At 42.4% G+C, this 24,384-nt stretch overlaps 1 protein-coding gene across 1 annotated transcript; it reads right to left on the bottom strand.

The window, feature by feature from the left end:
* Positions 1-8,319: 8,319 nt before the first annotated feature.
* Cyp4a10 (cytochrome P450, family 4, subfamily a, polypeptide 10) lies at positions 8,320-23,682 on the bottom strand. Its single transcript, NM_010011.3, has 13 exons — positions 23,459-23,682; positions 22,195-22,339; positions 21,673-21,717; positions 20,774-20,901; positions 17,597-17,721; positions 17,090-17,244; positions 16,561-16,667; positions 16,281-16,471; positions 16,051-16,184; positions 12,670-12,734; positions 12,451-12,527; positions 9,265-9,438; positions 8,320-8,835 (listed from the first exon to the last, which is right to left on the bottom strand). The coding sequence occupies exons 1-12, from the start codon at positions 23,645-23,647 to the stop codon at positions 9,270-9,272; spliced, it is 1,530 nt and encodes a 509-aa protein (NP_034141.3). The 5' UTR covers positions 23,648-23,682; the 3' UTR covers positions 8,320-8,835; positions 9,265-9,269.
* Positions 23,683-24,384: the final 702 nt, after the last annotated feature.

Here is a 24,384-nt window from a genome sequence, read left to right as displayed (position 1 = left end):
CAGTAAAGAAAACCCAAAGCTAGGCAACGTTGGAGATAGAAACCCTAGGAAAGAGATCTGGAACCATAGATGCGAGCATCAGCAACAGAATATAAGAAATGGAAGAGAGAATCTCAGGTGCAGAAGATTCCATAGAGAACATCGACACAAATGTCAAAGAAAATACAAAACGCAAAAGGATCCTAACGCAAAACATCCAGGAAATCCAGGACACAATGAGAAGACCAAACCTACAGATAATAGGAATTGATGAGAATGAAGATTTTCAACTTAAAGGGCCAGCTAATATCTTCAACAAAATAATAGAAGAAAACTTCCCAAACATAAAGAAAGAAATGCCCATGATCATACAAGAAGCCTACAGAACTCCAAATAGACTGGACCAGAAAAGAAATTCCTCCCGACACATAATAATCAGAACAACAAATGCACTAAATAAAGATAGAATATTAAAAGCAGTAAGGGAGAAAGGTCAAGTAACATATAAAGGAAGGCCTATCAGAATTACACCAGATTTTTCACCAGAGACTATGAAAGCCAGAAGAACCTGGACAGATGTTATACAGACAGTAAGAGAACACAAATGCCAGCCCAGGCTAATATACCCGGCCAAAGTCTCAATTACCATAGATGGAGAAACCAAAGTATTCCACGACAAATCCAAATTCACACAATATCTTTCCACGAATCCAGGCCTTCAAAGGATAATAACAGAAAAGAAGCAATACAAGGACAGAAATCATGTCCTAGAACAAGCAAGAAAGTAATCCCTCAACAAACCAAAAAGAAGACAGCCACAAGAACAGAATGCCAACTGTAACAACAAAAATAACAGGAAGCAACAATTACTTTTCCTTAATATCTCTTAACATCAATGGACTCAATTCCCCAATAAAAAGACATAGACTAACAGACTGGCTACACAAACAGGACCCAACATTCTGCTGCTTACAGGAAACCCATCTCAGGGAAAAAGACAGACACTACCTCAGAGTAAAAGGCTGGAAAACAATTTTCCAAGCAAATGGTCTGAAGAAACAAGCTGGAGTAGCCATTCTAATATCGGATAAAATCGACTTCCAACCCAAAGTTATCAAAAAAGACAAGGAGGGACACTTCATACTCATCAAAGGTAAAATCCTCCAAGAGGAACTCTCAATTCTGAATATCTACGCTCCAAATGCAAGGGCAGCCACATTCATTAAAGACACTTTAGTAAAGCTCAAAGCACACATTGCACCTCACACAATAATAGTGGGAGACTTCAACACACCACTTTCATCAATGGACAGATCGTGGAAACAGAAACTAAACAGGGACACAGTGAAACTAACAGAAGTTATGAAACAAATGGACCTGACAGATATCTACAGAACATTTTATCCTAAAACAAAAGGATATACCTTCTTCTCAGAACCTCACGGGACCTTCTCCAAAATTGACCATATAATTGGTCACAAAACAGGCCTCAACAGATACAAAAATATTGAAATTGTCCCCTGCATCCTATCAGACCACCATGGCCTAAGACTGATCTTCAATAACAACATAAATAATGGAAAGCCAACATTCACGTGGAAACTGAACAACACTCTTCTCAATGATACCTTGGTCAAGGAAGGAATAAAGAAAGAAATTAAAGACTTTTTAGAGTTTAATGAAAATGAAGCCACAACGTACCCAAACCTTTGGGACACAATGAAAGCATTTCTAAGAGGGAAACTCATAGCTCTGAGTGCCTCCAAGAAGAAACGGGAGAGAGCACATACTAGCAGCTTGACAACACATCTAAAAACTCTAGAAAAAAAGGAAGCAAATTCACACAAGAGGAGTAGACGGCAGGATATAATCAAACTCAGGGGTGAAATCAACCAAGTGGAAACAAAAAGAACTATTCAAAGAATTAACCAAACGAGGAGTTGGTTCTTTGAGAAAATCAACAAGATAAATAAACCATTAGCTAGACTCACTAAAGGGCACAGGGACAAAATCCTAATTAACAAAATCAGAAATGAAAAGGGAGACATAACAACAGATCCTGAAGAAATCCAAAACACCATCAGATCCTTCTACAAAAGGCTATACTCAACAAAACTGGAAAACCTGGACGAAATGGACAAATTTCTGGACAGATACCAGGTACCAAAGTTGAGTCAGGATCAAGTTGACCATCTAAACAGTCCCATATCCCCTAAAGAAATAGAAGCAGTTATTAATAGTCTCCCAGCCAAAAAAAGCCCAGGACCGGACGGGTTTAGTGCAGAGTTCTATCAGACCTTCAAAGAAGATCTAATTCCAGTTCTGCACAAACTATTTCACAAAATAGAAGTAGAAGGTACTCTACCCAACTCATTTTATGAAGCCACTATTACTCTGATACCTAAACCACAGAAAGATCCAACAAAGATAGAGAACTTCAGACCAATTTCTCTTATGAATATCGATGCAAAAATCCTCAATAAAATTCTCGCTAACCGAATCCAAGAACACATTAAAGCAATCATCCATCCTGACCAAGTAGGTTTTATTCCAGGGATGCAGGGATGGGTTAATATACGAAAATCCATCAATGTAATCCATTATATAAACAAACTCAAAGACAAAAACCACATGATCATCTCCTTAGATGCATAAAAAGCATTTGACAAGATCCAACACCCATTCATGATAAAAGTCTTGGAAAGATCAGGAATTCAAGGCCTATACCTAAACATGATAAAAGCAATCTACAGCAAACCAGTAGCCAACATCAAAGTAAATGGAGAGAAGCTGGAAGCAATCCCAGTAAAATCAGGGACTAGACAAGGCTGCCCACTTTCTCCCTACCTTTTCAACATAGTACTTGAATTATTAGCCAGAGCAATTCAACAACAAAAGGAGATCAAGAAGATACAAATTGGAAAAGAGGAAGTCAAAATATCACTTTTTGCAGATGATATGATTGTATATATAAGTGACCCTAAAAATTCCACCAGAGAACTCCTAAACCTGATAAACAGCTTCGGTGAAGTAGCTGGATATAAAATTAACTCAAACAAGTCAATGGACTTTCTCTACACAAAGAATAAACAGGCTGAGAAAGAAATTAGGGAAACAACACCCTTCTCAATAGTCACAAATAATATAAAATATCTCGGCGTGACTTTAACTAAGGAAGTGAAAGATCTGTATGATAAAAACTTCAAGTCTCTGAAGAAAGAAATTAAAGAAGATATCAGAAGATGGAAAGATCTCCCATGCTCATGGATTGGCAGGATCAACATTGTAAAAATGGCTATCTTGCCAAAAGCAATCTACAGATTCAATGCAATCCCCATCAAAATTCCAACTCAATTCTTCAACGAATTAGAAGGAGAAATTTGCAAATTCATCTGGAATAACAAAAAACCGAGGATAGCAAAAACTCTTCTCAAGGATAAAAGAACCTCTGGTGGAATCACCATGCCTGACCTAAAGCTTTATTACAGAGCAATTGTGATAAAAACTGCATGGTACTGGTATAGAGACAGACAAGTAGACCAATGGAACAGAATTGAAGACCCAGAAATGAACCCACACACCTATGGTCACTCGATCTTCGACAAGGGAGCTAAAACCATCCAGTGGAAGAAAGACAGCATTTTCAACAAATGGTGCTGGCACAACTGGTTGTTATCATGTAGAAGAATGCGAATCGATCCATACTTATCTCCTTGTACTAAGGTCAAATCTAAGTGGATCAAGGAACTCCACATAAAACCAGAGACACTGAAACTTATAGAGGAGAATGTGGGGAAAAGCCTTGAAGATATGGGCATAGGGGAAAAATTCCTGAACAGAACAGCAATGGCTTGTGCTGTAAGATCGAGAATTGACAAATGGGACCTAATGAAACTCCAAAGTTTCTGCAAGGGAAAAGACACCGTCAATAAGACAAAAAGACCACCAACAGATTGGGAAAGGATCTTTACCTATCCTAAATCAGATAGGGGACTAATATCCAACATATATAAAGAACTCAAGAGGGCGGACTTCAGGAAATCAAATAACCCCATTAAAAATGGGGCTCAGAACTGAACAAAGAATTCTCACCTGAGGAATACCGAATGGCAGAGAAGCACCTGAAAAAATGTTCAACATCCTTAATCATCAGGGAAATGCAAATCAAAACAACCCTGAGATTCCACCTCATACCAGTCAGAATGGCTAAGATCAAAAATTCAGGTGACAGCAGATGCTGGCGTGGATGTGGAGAAAGAGGAACACTCCTCCATTGTTGGTGGGATTGCAGGTTTGTACAAACACTCTGGAAATCAGTCTGGCGGTTCCTCAGAAAATTGGACATAGTACTACCGGAGCATCCAGCAATACCTCTCCTGGGCATATATCCAGAAGATGCCCCAACTGGTAAGAAGGACACATGCTCCACTATGTTCATAGCAGCCTTATTTATAATAGCCAGAAGCTGGAAAGAACCCAGATGCCCCTCAACAGAGGAATGGATACAGAAAATGTGGTACATCTACACAATGGAGTACTACTCAGCTATTAAAAAGAATGAATTTATGAAATTCCTAGCCAAATGGATGGACCTGGAGGGCATCATCCTGAGTGAGGTAACACATTCACAAAGGAACTCACACAATATGTACTCACTGATAAGTGGATATTAGCCCAAAACCTAGGATACCCAAGATATAAGATACAATTTGCTAAACACATGAAACTCAAGAAAAATGAAGACTGAAGTGTGGACACTATGCCCCTCCTTAGAAGTGGGAACAAAACACCCATGGAAGGAGTTACAGAGACAAAATTTGGAGCTGAGATGAAAGGATGGACCATGTAGAGACTGCCATATCCAGGGATCCACCCCATAATCAGCATCCAAACGCTGACACCATTGCATACACTAGCAAGATTTTATCGAAAGGACCCAGATGTAGCTGTCTCTTGTGAGACTATGTCGGGGCCTAGCAAACACAGAAGTGGATGCTCACAGTCAGCTAATGGATGGATCACAGGGCTCCCAATGGAGGAGCTAGAGAAAGTACCCAAGGAGCTAAAGTGATCTGCAACCCTATAGGTGGAACAACATTATGAACTAACCAGTACCCCGGAGCTCTTGACTCTAGCTGCATATGTACCAAAAGATGGCCTGGTCGGCCATCACTGGAAAGAGAGGCCCATTGGACACGCAAATTTTATATGCCCCAGTACAGGGGAACGCCAGGGCCAAAAAGGGGGAGTGGGTGGGTAGGGGAGTGGGGGTGGGTGGGTATGGGGGACTTTTGGTATGGCATTGGAAATGTAAATGAGCTAAATACCTAAGAAAAAATGGAAAAAAAAGCAAACACCCACCACCAAAGTCAAAGAATATGAAATATGTTTTTACTGGCGTGATGTCTGTCTTGGGATGTATCTGTGGTATTTCTTGGTGTTGGTGTTTTTTTAGGTGTATAGGGCTCTGTGCAGTCACAGTATCTCTTGGGAAGGTGATAGTATAACATTAACGGGCGCATCCCAGGAAAAAGGAAACTCTTTTCTATAAGGCAAAGAATGAAGATGCAAAGGATTCTTGGGGTAAAGTTCAGGTTGGGGCTACATGTGATTTAGAGGTCCTAGCCTGGTAGTCGCTGCAGCAGCTTCTTGATGGCTATGGGTACCTATGTCACTTGGGGTCAAGGTCTAAGATCACTACACTAGGAGGACCAAATCTTGGAATTAACCCCATATGGAAAAAAGGGCACCAGAATCTAGGATCAGAAATAGGAGCCAGGAATTTTATCCCTGAGACTTGGTAAAGATTTTAGGGCAATGGTTTTCCACCCATGGGTCACGACCCCTTTGATAGGAATGACCCTTTTACAGGGGCCACCAACATTAATCAGAAGACACAAATTTTACATTATGATTCATTACAGTTGCAAAATTACATTTATGAAGTAGCAATGAAGTTATTTTATGGCTCTATGGGGGTCACCACAACATGAGGAACTGTATTAAAAGGTCAAAGCACTAGGAAGGTTGAGAACTACTGCTCTAGGGCATCTTGGGAAATGTACCATATACCTTTCCTAATACCAATTCTTTTCCTATTGGAAGAAGGCCACAGCTTGTAAGATCTGCCCTAAGATACTTTCTAACTCCTCTAAAGCCATCCCTGTTCACTAGAAGCTGGGTTGTAAAGGTCCCATTATATTGTGCCTAGTAGCTATCAGCCTTAATGTAACTAACTTGCCCTTTTGTTCTAGCACACAGACAAACGGTTCTCTGTGGGACCATGAAAGGCAGCCTATTTCCTGGTTGAGCTAGGTTTAAACCCCAGAGCCCCAGCAGATAAGTCTGCAAGGGACGGAAGGATGTTGCCCATGTCCCCAGACACCAGGCTCCTGACTTGAGGCTCCAGCTCTCCATAATTTTATGGCCATAAGTCATGTAGGATAATGCCCCAAACCCCTGGTAGTTTGTCTGGATTCTACCCCCACAGTTACCTGGCAACAGCCAGGTAGGCCTGGTCCACTATAAAAGGGGCTGCTTGACCCCTCCTCCCTCTCTTACTCTCTTACTCTTGCCTCTCTCTCTTTCCTCTTGTTCCCCCTCTCTCCACATTCCCTTCCCCCTTCTCTTCACATGGCCATGGCTTCTCTACTTTCTCCCTCTCTCTGCCTTTCTCTGCCTCTACTACCCTCTTAGCTCCCCTGTCTTCATGACAGAAAATGCTTTAAAACCATGACCTGCCTCTTCTCTGTGGGATCCTCTGTGCTGGAGCAACAGAGCAGGTCTTCCTCTAAAGAGCATGCATGTAATCTTCCTCGGGAGGCCTCCCTGTGCTCTCAGACATGGCTTCCACCAACCAAGCCACCACTGGACAAGCCAAGGACTCTCGTCCTTATGACCCAGCTGGAGTGCTTCCCCTTGTCCTTTTTCCTTTAGCTCCAGGCCAGTCAGTCCCATGGGCCCACACTCTGTTCTCAGCTTTTTCTCAGCCTCCAGAAGTGTTTGCAATGCACAAGATCTAGAACCTGCTGTTCCTGGCCTCTGTGTGTCCTGAGGACCTATGAGTCAGCTCATGGCAGTTATGTGGGGACCCCAGACTGTGCTTTCCCACCCCTGGAGTTTGGGCCTGCAGCTTCTCACATTCTGATGCCCACCCAGTGGTTGTATGGGATGCGTGAAGTCAAACTTTCCATATCTGACTCCTTGAGCAACCCTAGCTCTCTGGTGGGCTGGACCCAGAACCCCATTTTAACCCACAGTTCTCTGAACAAATATAGTAATATTTCAACATTTATCATGTTGGTGGTAATTGTCCACTCATAACCATCATGTGTCTCCCGGTGGTACCTGAGTCTAAACTGTTACATTTATATCTTCAGCACTTCGTTACTCAGTAGTATAGACAGGATGGTGGTATTCCCTCTCTGATAGGAGGAAGCTGTGACTGAATTTTAATAATAAGGAAGGAACTTGAGGGACACTGATCTAGATGGAACTTGAGCTGAGGCTTCCTGACTCTGGTGTCTTTTGATCAAGACACCATCATTAATATCAGCTCTTCATGAGTGTTTGGATAAATCCAAGAACTCTAATGTTTGTGTGCATATGCATGTGTATATGTGCATGGTGGGTTTGTGTGTGTGCATGCATGTGCCCGTGCATGTGTGTGTGCGTGCATGTGTGTGTGTATTAGGGCCTCCTGGAGAGAGAGAGTGGACACTGGAACTGGTGGCCATTACAGATGACCACTGCTTCATTTTTATGATTTTTCAAACACAGCATGAGGCTCCATTGGTCTGGGTCATGCACATGTGTGGGTGAAATATGTTATGGGTATGTAATGTCTCTTTGTGTGTATCATGGAGGGGAATGTACAAGATGGTGAACTGAGCTAGTCTTGCTCATTGCTTTTAGGCAAAAGAGGCACTTTCTGGTTACACATTCGATTCACTTGGAATCCTATGGTTGGACATTGGCTGGTCACCCAGGGTTCTGGGCTCTTCCTTTTCTGTGTTCTCTCAACATGGCTAACATGAAGCTTTTTGCATTGCCTGACCATTTTGCTCTTATTCCTGCCTTGGCTCTCCCTTTGGTCAGGTGCTGAGTGTCCAGTCTGTCCTCTCATGCCTTCCTAAGAATCAGCTGCACTAGCTCAGCATGCTGGTAGGTTAGGAGAATTGAAGGAGTCCTGGTGGCATCAGTGGCTGCACAAGAAGCCCGCCCCAGGAAGCAGAACATGGCAGATCAGGGAAACAGAGAACTCATCATAATTCCTGATCCAGGAACAGTTTCAAGGAACATGGGAACCTGTGTTGAGATTCATCAAGAGAAGACAAATGCTGTGCATGACACTGGGAACTTTATTGCAGAAAGGAGGGAAGATGGAGAAACTCGTGTGAGGATTAATCAGGTAGAAAGAGACTATGCAGGGTAGATTTAGATGAACACATTAGGTAACTGTCATGTGAAAATGATACTAAGCTGAATAATGTCTTCACAATGATGTTCAGGCCTTGGATTTTGGAGACCATGGTACATATTGAATGATTCCTCATAATTCAGAAGGAACTTAGTAGGTTAGATTGAATAAGATACATTTAGATGGGAAAACTATCTTGGAGCTTTTAGGGATCTTAATGATGTCATAAGCATCTGTAAAAGGTAAGGACATTAGAAGAGAGGGGATGAGGAGGGTGCTGGCTTTGAAGCAGGGGAATATTCCAGTGCCAAGGAATGATGATCTATACTGAACAGAGGATGAGAGGACTCTCTGGAGTATTCTTCTGAAAAAGGTAGGTCACACCAACAACTTAGCTTTCTCCAGTGAAACTCTTCTCAGACATTGGAGCTCCACAACTGTAAGATAATAACTTTCAATTATTTCAGACCACCAAGGTTATGACAATTGATTATTTGTAAAATGAAGAAGTCATGTAGGGAAAAGATAGGTGGAAAGTGAGAGGCAAGGAGAGAAGACTGGAGGAGAGAGGAGGTTCATTATCAGGAGTACAGTCAGATGTGGGTAGCAGAGACAGAAAGACAAATGGAGAATCTAGAGCAAGGTGTGTGTGTGTGTGTGTGTGTGTGTGTGTGTGTGTGTGTGTGTGTGTGTGAGAGAGAGAGAGAGAGAGAGAGAGAGAGAGAGAGAGAGAGAGAGAGAGAGAGAGAGATTGTGCAGGAGGCAGGGAACAAATAGGTGTGAAGATAGATGAGCAGACAGAGGGGAAGATGGTGGCTGGACAAGATGTCAGGCAGCATGTTTATAGAGTCTGTCCTTGTCCTTACCAGAATCAGTGGAGCTTCTTGAGATGTAGGTAGATCCCATTTTTGGACTTCAGCACAAGTCGGGCTAAGGGCATGGGGACCCTGGTAGGATCTGGCAGTAGTTCGAAGCGGAGCAGTGTCAGGGCCACAATCACCTTCAGCTCACTCATAGCAAATTGTTTCCCAATGCAGTTCCTGGGTCAGAAAGGGACAATACAACTCATTAGCCTCTCACCTGATTTAAGGGTTGACTCTTGAAACAGCCCAGAACAACATTCAGGGCCTACTGTCACAGGTTCAGTCTAACAGCCGTGACTACAGGTCATACCTACTTTCACCCTAGGTCTTGTCTCTCCTGAATTTTTGACATAGCCTCAACATTTTTCAAGGCCACTTTGACCCTACGTCTTTTAGTGTTATGAAATCTGTTAGGCCAGCATTTTAAGGACTAGAGGTCAAACTTATGGATAATTTAATATGTTAATCATTGCTCAGTTTACTCCATTTAGGGAGATCTAGCACATAGCTTCTACAGACTGGAATCAGATTATCAGTAGAAAAGTTCCTACAGGAAGACTGTGTTGAGGATCCTCAAGTGGCTGCCCTATCTGCCTCCTACTTAGGGTATCCCACCTCCTTAATCCATCATCTTCTATAGACTTTTAACTCTACTTCAGAAATGTTCACAATTCCTTCTTCAGTTTCCTTTCCTGGACTTCTTTGGTGTCCCTGACCCTCTTTCCGTGCTCACCCTCTATACCTCCACCAGGTCAGGCTGTGTTCCGTGCCTAGTTGCCTCTTCAGGTTACATATCCCCAGTGTAGTGAGTCACAGATAAGGTCATTCCCATTGATGCTTGGGCTCTTCCCGTATCCCAGGTCTCTGTCTCATCCTGGAGATGTCCCCTACCTCCTCACCTAAGTCAGTTTCAAATATCCATTCATTTTCATGGCCAACCAGCCATCTCTCCTGATGGCTAGTTCTTCTCCACACCTGATCCTGAACCCCTTTTACCCTCCCCATCCTCCCTCCTAGTTCCCTCCTGCTATCTGCTTCTTATGACTATTTTATTCCCCCTTCTAAGTAAAATTCTCTGTCATCTGGGCGTTTCTTCTTGATGAGCTTTGCTATTGCCTGTATGTGAGATATGTTCTTCTAGCTGGGCTGCTTTGTCTGGCCTCAGTGGGAGAGGAAGTGCTTAGTTTCACAGAGACTTGAAGTGCCAGAGTTGAGGAGGGATACTCAGGGGGACCCCCACCTCCTCAGATTTGAGGGGAAGGGGGGAGGGGGAAGGGGAAAGAATTTTGGAAGGGATGACTGGAAGGGAGTCAGTGAGTGGGATATAAAGTGAATAAGTAAAAAGAAAATTAAACAATCGAAAGAAAAACAACAAATGCCCTAGCTGCAGCTCTATCCTCTTCTGGCTGCTGCTCTCATCTCTTTCCTGCCTTTCCCACTTCCTACTTAAGATCAAGCTGTTGTGGTGTTTGAGCATGTCTCCCCCACCTCTACTCCCCCACCCCACCCCTAGGCTTCATATTTCCAAAGTTCAGGTCAATGAGTAGCTGGCTCTTATTTTTTTTTTTTAATGACTGTCCCTGTTCCTCCTAAGCACCTAAGGCACCATTAGTGCCATATTCAAGGGCATGACACAATCAGGGCATGGGATGATGGCAGGAACATGGAATGTTCTGCAAACTGCTAAGTGGGCAAGTGAAAGAATGGAGGATGAATATATTTTAATTGCAGATATTTTTGTCTTTGTAGATGACAGTTTTGAACTCTTAAGGCAGGAATGGATAGTATCACTTTTCCTATGTTTTTATGTAGTATAGCACCTGCCACATAGGCGTGGTTTAAACTTTATTTTATGTTAAAAATAATTATTTTTTCTTGGTTCTTAAAATTTAATTTATTTGAATTTAAGGAATGAAAAAAATAGAATGAAATACAATAAAAATTAAAAACCTTCAGATCAAAGCAAGCTGTGGGAGCCTGTGACTGAATCCCAGTTCTTGGGATGGAGAGAGAGAGAGAGAGAGAGAGAGAGAGAGAGAGAGAGAGAGACCATGAGCTCCAGACAAGCTTGAAACTCTGTCTTAGAAAGCACCTGCAGCAGCATGGTTCTTTCCAACTTAAGCTGAGTTGCCCAATACTCTCCTGGCTTCTAGTGGCAGAGACATGGCTTGCAGTGAGTGGCAAGCAGAGCATTCAATCCTGAAGTACACCATGTGTGTGCATAGCCCGTGCTTGAAAGAACAACTTACTTATAGCCTGTTCTGTGAAAGCTGATTTGCCAATTCACGATTTCATGAAACCCTTCTTCTGTACCACCTTTGAAAGTTTACCTTGAGTGAGGTCCCAAGGGACAATTTCCCTAGAAGCCATCAGAAAGTCTTTGTCCAGTTCAGGAGCTATTTCAACTCACTAGAGACCTTAAAAAATGCTATGTTATATATAAAAGAGAGGATTTACTTAAAAGCAGACTATTCTCCACCTTTTTAATGCCTTTTCTCTGAAGTTAGACTACATAGCTTCTAATTTTAAATTTGAGGAATATACATTATCTCTCAAGTTTTGGCCATTGGGCAACTAACTGCAAGAGAGATGTGAGTATCAACATTGATTCAAAAATTCTGTTAGGAAAGAGTGCAAATGTGGGATCAGCATGTCCTGGTATGTACCTTGCCTCAAATGACCCACTGTAACACTTCACATATCTCATTGGACAGTTGCTTGCATGTCCTTGGCAGGCAGACATGCAAGCAAATGAACTACCTGCACAATGATTCCAGAATAAAGAACTACCTAGGAATGTTGATGGGTGAGGTTGAGGTGTGGAAAAGACATGCTTTGTAAGAGCCCTACAATTTGACAAGCTGGATACCTAAAGTTAAAATCACTTAAAGAAACAAAACAAAACAATGTAAAGTCCTCCCCTTAAGGTGAGGAAAATATTAGATCATATGCAAGTGAATGGCAACCACTGACATAAATTTGTTTGAAAAATGGATTGATGTCTTCAAAGTGTGTGCTGAAGTGCTACCCTCCTTTAGTGCACAGACACATCCTCAATAAGCTCCTCCTCCTCCCATAGCCACCTATCGGGAAATACCTGGAGATGTCATATAAGCAGGAGACCAAAACCAAGGTATGCTGCAAATATTCTCCACAGTATATTCCATCATCATACACAGGATGTCTCACCTGGCTCCTCCTGAGAAGGGCAGGAATGAGTGGCTGTGTCGGGGAGAGTCTGGTGCAAACCTGGAAGGGTCAAACACCTGCAGGGAGACAGCACCTCAGTCAAAACAGGTGGAGGTCAATTGCAACCCAAAAGGGGACAATTTGCCCAGAGGTGGGAACAATAGGAGGTATTTATTGGTCTTGAGACCAACTTCTTTGCCCTCCTTGGGGGACTCCTACCTCTGGATTTGGCCACACCTTCGGGTTGTGGTGGAGACCATAAATGGAGAGTGTGACCTGGACACCTGTGGGGCAGATAGGAATATGAGAGAAAATGGGTTACACCCAGGGGTAACTCCTTGGTTCCTGAGACAGAAATGGATGATATGCCTGCACAAGATACTTGGGTGCTATAGAACATTACTTTCTGCACATGTGCATGAGTTGGGAAAGAACTTGAGACACAAGTGAGGAATATAAAAAACGGAGAGTAAGAGAGAGAAACAAGAAAGGTGAACCTGAGTTTTGGGAATAAATAACATTAGAACTTAAATTTGATGAAGGATTTCCACTAAAAATGTATATTAAGTCCTGACATTGAGTTGGTTTATTCTGGTTTTTCAGGTAAGGTACTGTGATGGTTTGTATATTCTTGGACCAGGGAGTGACACCATTCGGAAGTGTGGCCTTGTTGGAATAGGTATGACCTGGTTTGAGTAGATGTGTCACTGTGGGTGTGGGATTAATACTCTCACCCCAGTTGCCTGGAAGTCAGTCTTCCACTAGCAGCCTTTGGATGAAGATGTAGTACTCTCAGCTCTTCCTGTGCCATGACAGCCTGGATGCTGCCATGCTCCCACCTTGATGATAATGGAATGAACCTCTGAACCTGTAAGCTAGCCCCAGTTAAATGTTGTTTTTTATAAAACTTGCCTTGATCATGGTGTCTGTTCACAGCAGTAAAACCCTAACTAAGATAGGTACTAAAGTTTCAGAGAGGGGTTACATATCACCAAAGCAGGATGTGGCAGTCCTAAGGTTTTGACATAATGAGTTGAGACAAGGGTTATTTTCCTGACATTGCAGGGGTCTTGTATCTGCTGATCAGTTCATCTTTGCTGTCAACCCTAGTGCTTCTCATAGAAGGAATCACATATGACTCACATGGGATTCATTGATCTCTTTCACTTGCTTTGTCTCATAAATGAAACACATCTTCCTAGCCCCTGTCTGATTCTTTATCCTGTACATCCCAGTGAATAGTATTTGAGAGGTAAAGTAAAAATAACATATTCAAAGGTTTCTTTGAGAAGAATTTTCACCCCCCCCCCACAAACTACTTTGTAAATGAAAGATGCTTATCTAGCTCACAGATTTGGAGTTGAAAGTTCAAACAGCTCCCTCCCCTTGGTTTCATCCTATCATGGTGAAGACAGCTGTAAATCTCTTTGTGGTCTCTTTCTTTCTCTTTCTAAAGCCACTATAGAACAAAGTGAGACCAACACTAATCTAATCGGTCTACTACCTAGTGGATCTACCTCTAAACATAGTCAAGCTAAGTTTATCCATCTTGGGTTGGGATAAGTAGGTCAGTCCTAGGGCACATGCTTAGCAAACAAGAATCCTTCTGTAAAATTTACAGCACCACCAAGATCAACATAAATTAACAAAAACTTACACCCTCCCAACTCCATTAACATGTGACTCTGGAAATTACATAGCTGTATGAGTTTGGGAGGGAACAAATACCAAGCCACAGCAAAAGGTCAGCAGAAAACAGCTGTGGGGTTCCACTTCTATCATATGCTAGAGACAAAGAAGTCAGTCATCAGGGAGTGAGGAATCTCTTTCATTATTTTCTTCACAGACATCCAGATAGACAAACTGAAGATTCCAAGGAGTTCTGAAAGAAAAAAAACTCATTCTATTTTGTTTAAATTTGTCTTATTTGCTCTTTTTATTTGAAAAACTCCCTACCCCCCTCTCTCTCTCTGTGTTTTCTGTGCATGTATAATGTAAAACTATTAGTTCAATAAGCTTTAAAAAACCCTGTATTCACTATTTGGGTAAATAATTAGGGCTGCTAGTTGGACATCAGGTCATTTTCTGTGTTTGATGACATCAAACTATCAGGTTATGGAGAGTAACCAATAATTTGAACTCAGCAAGAGTCTAGAGTCACATTGTATTTGCTCATCCATATATAACTAGTAGTTCTTTATATAAAAAACCTACATATTATGTCAAATGTAGAGGATGATAAAAATATGTGACTATTGGGGATTGAGAGAAAGACCTAAGCTCGATCTGCAGAACCCATATAAAAAAAGCTGTGTGTGCAGGAAACTCAAGAAGGAGTACAAAAGTGTGGATACTTTATTCCTTCTTAGAATGGGGAACAAAATACCCATGGAAGGAGTTACAGAGAAAAAGTTCGGAGCAGATCCTGAAGAAACGACAATCCAGAGACTGATCCACTTGGGGGTCCATCCCATAAATAACCACCAAACCCAGTCACTATGCAGATGCCAACAAGAGCCTGCTGAGAGGAGCCTGATATAGCTGTCTCTGTGAGGCTCTGCCAGTGCCAGGCATATACAGAAGTTGGTGCTCACAGTCATCCATTGGACGGAGAACAAAGTCCCCAATAAAGGAGCCAGAGAAATACCCAGGGAGCTGAAAGGGACTGAAGCCCCATAGGAGGAACATCAAAATGAACTAAGCAGTACTGCCCAGAGATCCTTGGAACTATACCATCAATCAAAGAAAACACATGGTGCAACTTGTATCACTAGCTATATATGTAGCAGAGGATGGCCTAGTCAGTCATCAATGGAAGGAGAGGCTCTAGGTCCTGTGAAGGCTCTATGCCCCAGTACATGGGAATGCCAGAACCAGGAATGGGATTGGGTGAGTTGGGGAGCAGGGCGAGGAGGGGAGGGATAGGGGATTTTCAGAGGGTAAACTAGGAAAGGGGATAACATTTGAAATATGAATAAAGAATATATCTAATAAAAAAAGGTGTGTAGTAGCACATGCTTGTTATCTCAATGCTGGTGAAGTGGGAACAGGCAGGTTCCTTCCACTCACTGGCCAGCCTAGCATAATAGGTGGATTGCAGGCCAGTGCAAAGCTCCTGGACATTACCTGTGGAATGAAAACTAACATTGATCCTCTGGTTCCCACTTGTATGTACAAACATATGCCTGTGTTTCCAGCCCCAACATGAAAACCCACATGTGACAGTGAGGACAACTGAAGAATAAGTGTAGCCTTGAATTATATGGTGTTGGCATCTGGAATTGAGTCTGGAGTATAAAAATTGAAGAATGTCACTGTTCCCAAATTAGAATGGATGCACTATAATGACAATAGATTCAAATGAAAAATGAGTGTTTGCTGATAAAAGAAGAGATGCTTGCAATGTTATTCATGCAGAGCAGTTGAAAGGAAGATCATTTAACTGTATAGTAGGTCATTTAAGCTTATTATTGTACTTTATATGTAAGAAGCATTTATTTACTGAAAAGGAAACAGGAACTCAGAGATTCAGAACTGGTGAAGGACATAGTCTACTGACCATCCATTATTTCTGGAATGAAGGGCTTGGGCAATTCATACCTTTGGGTAAAGAGCGTCCATCAGGGAAGGTGACAGATGTACTGAGTTCTCTGACAATGCCTGGGACAGGTGGGTAGAGCCTTAGGGCCTCCTTGATGCACATTGTGGTATAGGGAATCTGGTCTAGGTGATCCCTGAAATAAAGTCCATCCTTAAGGTCAGGTAGACTGGAGACCAGGGGCTCCTCCCAACCCAAAGAATAAGGGCACTTCTACTTCTTGAACTCTTACCAGGTGATAGAGGATCCATCCCCCAGGAGGCTCTGAACTTCCTCTCTGCATCTCTGTTGGTGATCAGGGTGTGTGGCCAGAGCATAGAAGATCCAGGAGACTCCACTGGCTGTGGTGTCATGGCCCTCGAACATGAATGTGTCCACCTCAGCACGTAGGTCCTTGTCAGACATGCTGTCCCCATTCTCCATCTCAGGGGAGCAAAAGGCATTGTCAGAGCTATGCTTGTTCCCTTGTGTGTTCCCAGGAAGACTCTCAGGACTTTGCTGAACATACTCACTCTGGCAAATAAAAGGATATCCAGAAAATCCAAACGTCTCTTCTTCTTGATCTTTTCCAGCTCTCCCTCATCCTGCAGCTGATCCTTTCTCAGCTTGATCACTCCATCTATTCCAGAACATCAATTATCACACAGACCTAAGAGCTATAGTAGCCCCATGTAGCTTCATGTGTCTCCTTGCCTGAAGCTATGTGCTCTACATAGGTCAGTGAGTAAGGAGTGGGCAGTGTTAGAAGACTGGTGACATCTGATGTAGGTCAGACCTCTTTTAGCACCATGGGCAATGGAAGCTCTGCTTGACTTGCTCGGTCAAGTCTCACTACACATTATCAATATGATGAGACTCATGTAGTACCTAGCATTCTGATGTTCCAACTCCCAACACTGTCAGAGTTAAAGTATCAAGCATGTATGTGATCCAGGTCCTAAAGGGGAGTGCACTGAAGGGTCTGGATGTGCCTCAGAAATCATCAATAATCCCTTTCAGCTGATCCTAGGAAATGAGGGAGACAGAATGTGTAAACAGAACCTGTGTGATCATGGGCAAGTTGACAAGCTTGTTTGGCCAAGCGGCCATTGGAAGAAAGTTTGTAGATGGTATCATTCTGATGAAAGATATTCCTCACACGGGAGTGAAATAGGTTATTCAAGTCCCCAATGGCCTGGAGGTAGGTCCTGTAATTTCTGAAGAAGAAGATAAAGAACATATTAAACTGTAGAGATATTTGATCCATAGATAGAATGGACTCTGGGAGATTTCTATATGGTAGGAACAGACAACATTGAGGAACACATTAACTCTGTCTTATAACCCTTGTAAATTTCAAGTCAGTAAAAGGTGGCATGAGTGTCTAGGCATCTACCCCAGCTAGGGATCAGTGGTCTATGGTAGATTTAAGATTGGATTGGGTCAGAGATTGAACAGAGGCTGGGGTAATACTCTCTATTGGGTATTCTAGATGTCCCACTTGCATCACAGAATAGTCCATATCAGTTGGTAAGACAAAGGCCGTGAAGTTCAAGGCTTGTCACTCACCCATCTACCTGAACACTGCCCTTGTGGCTGAAGGCACATTTCATGACAGTGTCTAGGGTCATTAAGGAGATGTGTTGAAAGATCTCTATAGAGGAGTCCTGATCAGCCAGCCGTTCCCATTTGTCCTGCAGTGGGAAAGAAACATTGACTTAATTTCCTCAGAAGACATGTGTTCAGTTGACTGAATTCTTTCCCTATATTTTAAGATACTGTGTTCTAAGTCTTTCAATTTAGATAACAGATATTTTACAGATTGCAAAACAAATCTATGTGAAAGGACACTTATATTATTGTAAATTACTTCAAAATTAAATATAGAAACTCATAAGAAAGGAAGCAAGTTTCACATGTTTATAATTAGTTAAGATGTCTTATCTGATAAGCAACGCTGTTTTCAGGAGTAAAATGGAGGATATATCAGTGTATGGAAAGCTGAGCTTAGCCTGAGCTAACAGCAGGGCTTCTATGTATAGAGCACAAAAACCCCAAGTAGCCAGGATGGCATTTCTAATGGGGGTCTCCAGTGACCCCAGTTACTATGTATTCATCAAAAGCTTGCTGAGAACAATTGACTCATTGTAGTGATTTGAAGGAAAATAGCCTCCATATGTCCACAGGGAGTGGCACTATTAGGAGGTGTGGACTTGTTGGAGGAGGTGATCACTGGGGGCAGGCTTTGTGTTCTCAGATGCCCAAGTTATGCACAGTGTTTCACTCTCTTCCGCCTGCTTTTGGATCTGATGTAAAACTCTAAGCTACCTCTCTAGCATCATGTATGCCTGTGTGCACCCATGCTTCCCAGGATGACAATGGACTAAAACTATAAACTGTAAGCTGGCCCCAATTACATGTTTTCTGGTACCTCTTCACAGCAATGTGACCCTAATTAAGACAGAAGTTGGTACCAGGAATAGGGTGTTGCTATAATAGACCTGACCATTCTTTGTGTGGAATAATATGGACTTTGGAAATTTGAAAGCACTTGAATGCTTTAAGTGGGGTTTAATGGGCCATATTCTAGTAGAAGGACAGTGGTGCTGAGAAAGATTTGAATTGTGGGGTCCTGGCTCAAGAGGTTTTAGAGGAGAAGAATTTTAGCATATGGTCTTGGGACTGTTATTGTGATATTTTGGCAAGAATGTGGCTGCTTTTATCCCTTGTTCAAAAAAGTCTGCCTAAGGCTAAAGTGAAGAGTTTTGAATTAATTGCATTGGTAAAGGATATCTTAAAATAGCTTACTATGAATTCTGTCATATGGTTATTAGTATTCACTCTTATGCAGATCTATAATGAAAAGGAGCAAACTGAGCAAGAAAAAAAAATACAAAATATATACATTGAGGAGAAAGAAGGCACCAGAGAGTAGAAATATAGTTAAGGCCTGTGTTGAAGGAGATTAACAGACTAAAAAAAATTGATGCTAAGTGGAATAAAGGAAGTGATGCCCTCAAATCATAACCCCACCCGGATAAACTTCCATTTTGTAAAGAGAAATTAAAGAAAGGTGAAAAAGAATTAAAGAAAAGCCCAGGGCCAGGCCTGGCGGTGCATACCTTTGATCCAAACATTCAGAATGCAGAGGTTGATGAATCTCTAAGTTTGAGACCAGCCTGGTATACAGATTGAGTTTTAGGACAGCCAAGCTTAGGCAGTAAAGAAACCGTCAAAACCAGCTGGTGAAAATGTAATTTAATGAGGGGTCCATGTCCAGGCCTAGCAAGCATCAGAACTTAGCAGTATGGCCACATGGTTCTGTCTTTAGAGTCAAGGAAAGAAGCAAGGGATTATGGAATTTCCCTCTGTAACTAAGGAAAGCTGCTGAGGCCCGGCATATGTCGTGTGTGTCCTTATATAGAGAATTAAAGAGGCTATTGTGTGAATCTGTGAAGGTGAAGCCTCAACTGCCTTAGAACCCCAAGATGTTGGAGATGTTAGAGCTGTGGGCTATCTGCTGAGCAGGGCTGCTAACAGGGAGGGGAACAAGCCAACAACACTGAAACAAGTTGGAGATTTTAAGAGCACTCTGACATAAGATATTGAAATGCAGATTTTGGAGTTTACCAACTTGTTTTCAGTCCTACTTTGGTTCAGTACTTCTTTACTATGCTCCCTTTTCAATTGTTTGGAATTGTAAAATATATCCTGTACATGACAGGAGTATGTGATATGCCATTTCATTTTTATTTTACAGGGAATTAAAGTTAGACTGCATGAGTCTCTTAGACTTTGGACTTTGGAACAGTGGTATGATATACTAGGGGGGAATTTTGGAGTTGGACTGAATGTATTTCTGCATTAGGATATGACTACAAGCCCATGCAGGGAGGAGGGGTCAGGGAGTGGAATGTGGTTGATGGTTTGAATGAAAATGTTCCCCAAAGTTCCATTCAGAGGTGTGGCCTTGTTAAAGTATGTGTGGCTTTGTTGGATGAAGTGGTCATTGCAGGTAGGCTTTGAGAACTCTAATGCTCAAGGCACGCGTAATGTCTCACTCTCTTTCTGCTGCCTTTGGATCAGGAGGTAGAATTCTCAGCTACCTCTCCAGCATATCAATGTATACCTATGTTCTAGTGTGCTTTCTACTATGATGGTAATGGACTAAACTTCTGAATTGTAAGCTAGCTTCAATTAGCTAAAACAGGCGTAATCCAGAGTCCCGTTGAAAGGTGGTGACAAGGTAGGTTTGCTATGACAATGTGGATCTGGAGTCCATCTCCCTGATGAGTCACTCAAGTCTGGACAGAAGCACTGAGACCCAAAGGAAACAGCAACTAATATTATCCTGAGACATCTCCCTGAAGTTGAAGATTTGAAGAGGGAGTAGAGCACTGTGATTCTCTTTGCCTTTGGCAATGAGCAAGTATGACGATATCCTAGCACCTGGAAATTTTCTCTTCCAACTATATTTGAAGAACATAGTAGAATATATATGTGAAGCTTGTTGATGCATACACTAAGTAGGTGGAGAGAGATTGAGAGAGAAAGAGAGAAGAGAATATAAGTAATAAGAAGACAAGAAAGGAGGAGGAGTTTGAGGAGGAAAAGGAGGAAGAGGAAGAGGAGAAGCAGCAGCAGCAGCTCTGGCACCTGTGGCAGTAGTAGTAGCAGAAGAAGCAGTTGATGTAGAAAGGACAGCAGAGCTGTGGGGTGTAGGAGAATAAGGTAAAATAAACTCACTAGCATCAATCGAATGGAGTCGGCCATGTTTTTCACATAGGGTTTCAGAATGTCATAGTGGAAGGCTGGGGTTAGCATCCTCCTGTGCTGGAACCATGGCTGTCCATTCAACAAGAGCAAACCATACCCTGGGCCAGAGAGAAGTGTTTGTGTATGTGGGATCAAATCAGAGAGACCAAATGGGCACTGGTGGCACATGCCTTTAATCCCAGCACTTGGGAGGCAGAGGCAGGTGGATTTCTGAGTTGAAGGCCAGCCTGGTCTACAGAGTGAGATCTAGGACAGCCAGGGCTCTACAGACAAACCTTGTCTTTTTTTGTTTGTTTGTTTTTTTTGTTTTTTTCAAGACAGGGTTTCTCTGTGTAGCCCTGGCTGTCCTGGCACTCACTTTGTAGACCAGGCTGGCCTCAAACTCAGAAATCCGACTGCCTCTGCCTCCTGAGTGCTGGGATTAAAGGTGTGCGCCACCACGTCCGGTTCAAACCATGTCTTGAAAAACCAAAAATACCTAAAATACCATAAAAACAAAAACAAACAAACAAACAAACAAACAAACAAAAAACAAATCAGAGAGACCATTAGATAAATTGGGGCAAGGAGCTAAGAAGTGGAACTGTTAGAGAAAACTCTGATGAATGGTACAGCAAAGAAGGTAGATTTCCCAGCTAGTGTCACATGCTGTGATTATGACAGCTGTGAGATAAAAATTGCCAAAGAGGAAGGTAGATTAAATTGATGTTCATATAGGACTGTTTGGTAAAGTGAAGGGTCAGAGTAGAGCATTGGGGGTAGACCATGACAGTGGTAGTCTGTCATATTTCATTCTCTGTGAACCATAGACACAACACTTGGAAACACTAATTAGAAGTAGACCACATTTCCAGTTTAGACATACATACCAATCCAAGGAGCTAGCAATCTGTACGCACCATTAGCCTTTGGATCTGAAAGGGAAACAATGACTTAACAAGAAAAGGGATAAATAAGGCAGCCCCAAGGTAACTGTGGTTGAAGCCATGGGTTTCTATGATACCCATAGAAACTGTCCATTGGTAAACTGTCTAAAGTCACTGTCCATTTTCTCATATCCCCCTCAAGCTCTGTCCTAACAGTCAGGCTTAGGAAGGTAGGATTTGTGTGTGTTCGCTTAGTTATCCTATGTGTTCTGGAAGGAAACAATTAGATATTTCAAATCTGGAACAATTAACAAGACTAAACATCTTAACTTGATTAAATAACAAACAAAGATAAAGATTTTAGGCTAAGGGATTTGGTTTTTAGTACTGTGTGTTGTTGGCCATATGCTAGGTTGTAGCCTGAGAGAATGGTAGAGTGTGTAGGGTCATACTCTTTCAGAATTTGACAGGGCAAGTAACAAAGAGGAAAGTGCTTATCTCTTCACAACAGCATGTTATGCTCACCTGATCGCCCCAGAATCACTTTCATGTAGTCAGGGTCATAGACAGTTAAGTAGGCCTTGCTTCCCCAGAACCATCTAGGAAAGGCACTTGGGAAGTTCTCTATGCACGACACAATTTCCTGTAGTTCTTGGTCACCTTTGAACTTCTGTTGAAGAAAAGATAAGTTCGTGGGACTCTTGCCTAGTTTTTGGACTGGAGACAAGAGTAGAGCAAGCACAGGAACATAGCTGTTTTTTTCTGAAGTTGCCAGGAAGGTGGGGCAGTTCGATGAACTGTCTGTGCTATCACTCATAGCTTTACTATGTGGGTATGGGTTCTGAGCTGAATCTGAGAGTCCTGTTGGATGGAGCTGTGTTCCTCAGAGGAATCACAGTGTCAGATCCTCAGATCTTCAGAGAACGTGGCATACCCATGTCTTTCTAAGAACATCTATTGCACAATCCTTTGTTGTGCACATTTTCATGTATCCTCCTATTTGGCTCTGTACTTTATTTCCTGGGGTGATAATGCAATGGGTCAGTACTGTCCCTTCCCAGTTCCCTTTCTGGGTAATTTCATACACTTGTGCCAGGCTCTTTAGCTGAACCCTGTGGAACAAGAAAGTGATGCTGTGCTTGAATCCAAGTATCTTATATTGCAGGGTGTGTGGAAAGAGGAAGAAGAGCCACATAGCCCTGTAGAAATACTAACATTAGTGTTCACATATGAGGGTCCTACCCACCCTTTCCCTTTAATGTGCCATGACTTTGGGATTTCAATTTGTAATTTACCCATCCTGAAAATTCTAGTCTTGGTCAGCCACTCACTCAGCCCAGCAGTGTGAACCCTTCCTGTGCCTGATAATTTCTAAGATGTGCACCATTGTTACATCAAGAACTTCAAGGGGCAAGGTTTCTGTCTCTCTGATGTTTGCATTCCCAGGCAAACCCAGGGCTTGGGAGAGAATAGCCATAAGTAACTTGTCAAGGAACTACTTAAAAGTTGTTTGAGAACAGTAGAGATATTAAAGGTACTCAGCCAGAAGAGGAGGAGGAGACTAGGTAGGACCAACCAAAGCTTTCAAAGTGCAAGACTATCAGTATAGAGTTGAGCAACAGTCAGACAGTAACGCTATTGTTGGGATGACATGCCTCAGCCTGAGCTGGGCATCTTATGAAGCTCTTGGACTCTTTATATATCAGGATTTTCCTTGTGAATTTGATGGCTGGTCTCTGAGACACCCATCTTCCCTTCTCTTCCACCCATCCTTCTCTTTCCTTCATACCTCATGCCCAAAGAACCAGTGAAAAGGAGGTGATGGGAACTGCTGGAAAGCCTTGAGTAGCCATTGCCTGTGGAGGTAGAACTGGACAGCTTTCACCAGCAGCAGGAGCAGACCGAGCACAGAGGCCACTTGGAGGAAGCCAGAGAGGCTGTCTGCAAATCGGGTTGGGCTTAGAGCAGAGACACTCATAGTTCATCCACTCTTCTGTTGCTGTCCTCACTCTCACTAATCCTTTCTACCTCCTGCCTAAATCCTGTAAGGATTGCCCGCCTACCTGTGGGAGGGAGAAGGGTGAGGCTGACCAATCTTGATCTCAAAGTTCAGTTGGTTAAATAACAGGAATGATTTACCTTGGGAATCAGAGACACAATTTTTTCTTTCCAGCTGCCAGTGCCTACCTGTGTCTACTTTCCTCTCGTGCGAGTCAAGAACATTGACTTGTTTCCACACCTGTACTGCATGCATAAATTAAGCAGAACAATTATAATATCCTTAAATATTCTTCCACTTATTTTTAATCTTTTCTTGCAAAGTTTTACTAAATTATTAAATATCAAACAAGGTTGTCATATAAAAATAAATATCTTGTTGAAGTCCTGTGTGATAAGGGGATCCTCACACACTGGCTCTTTCCCAAGCTCCATAGCTTAAGTCTGTGGCTTTATTTGTTGTTTTTGGGAGGTGTTTGGGTTTCCATGTCAGACCAAGTATCTAATAGTTTTTTTTTGAATTGTCCATGCCAAATGGATGGTGAGTGGTTGCTGATTCAGACTGGAAAACATATAGGCACTGCTGCTCTTATACATCTAGGTAGGCTAGTCTCATGGGTAGTCCATGCCTGGGGATGCCAAGGACACTCGTGCTTGTTTTGCTTTGGGGGAGCTAATGGGTTTCTTTCCATTCCTTGGCACCTTCTTGTGGGTTTT

The sequence above is a fragment of the Mus musculus genome, chromosome 4 (assembly GCF_000001635.26).
Source record: "Mus musculus strain C57BL/6J chromosome 4, GRCm38.p6 C57BL/6J".
Taxonomy (NCBI): Eukaryota; Metazoa; Chordata; class Mammalia; order Rodentia; family Muridae; genus Mus; species Mus musculus.
This window is presented reverse-complemented; position numbering and strand designations above follow the sequence as displayed.

Excerpts from the sequence above, each read along its gene's own strand:
- Cyp4a10 (NM_010011.3), bottom strand. The coding sequence starts at position 23,647 with ATGAGTGTCTCTGCTCTAAGCCCAACCCGATTTGCAGACAGCCTCTCT. Across the intron at positions 22,340-23,458 it reads ACTGGTTCTTTGGGCATGAG|AAGTTCAAAGGTGACCAAGA; the intron begins GTATGAAGGAAA and ends TTTCTTCAACAG. Across the intron at positions 16,185-16,280 it reads GATGGATCCTCTATCACCTG|GGATCACCTAGACCAGATTC; the intron begins GTAAGAGTTCAA and ends ACTTTATTTCAG.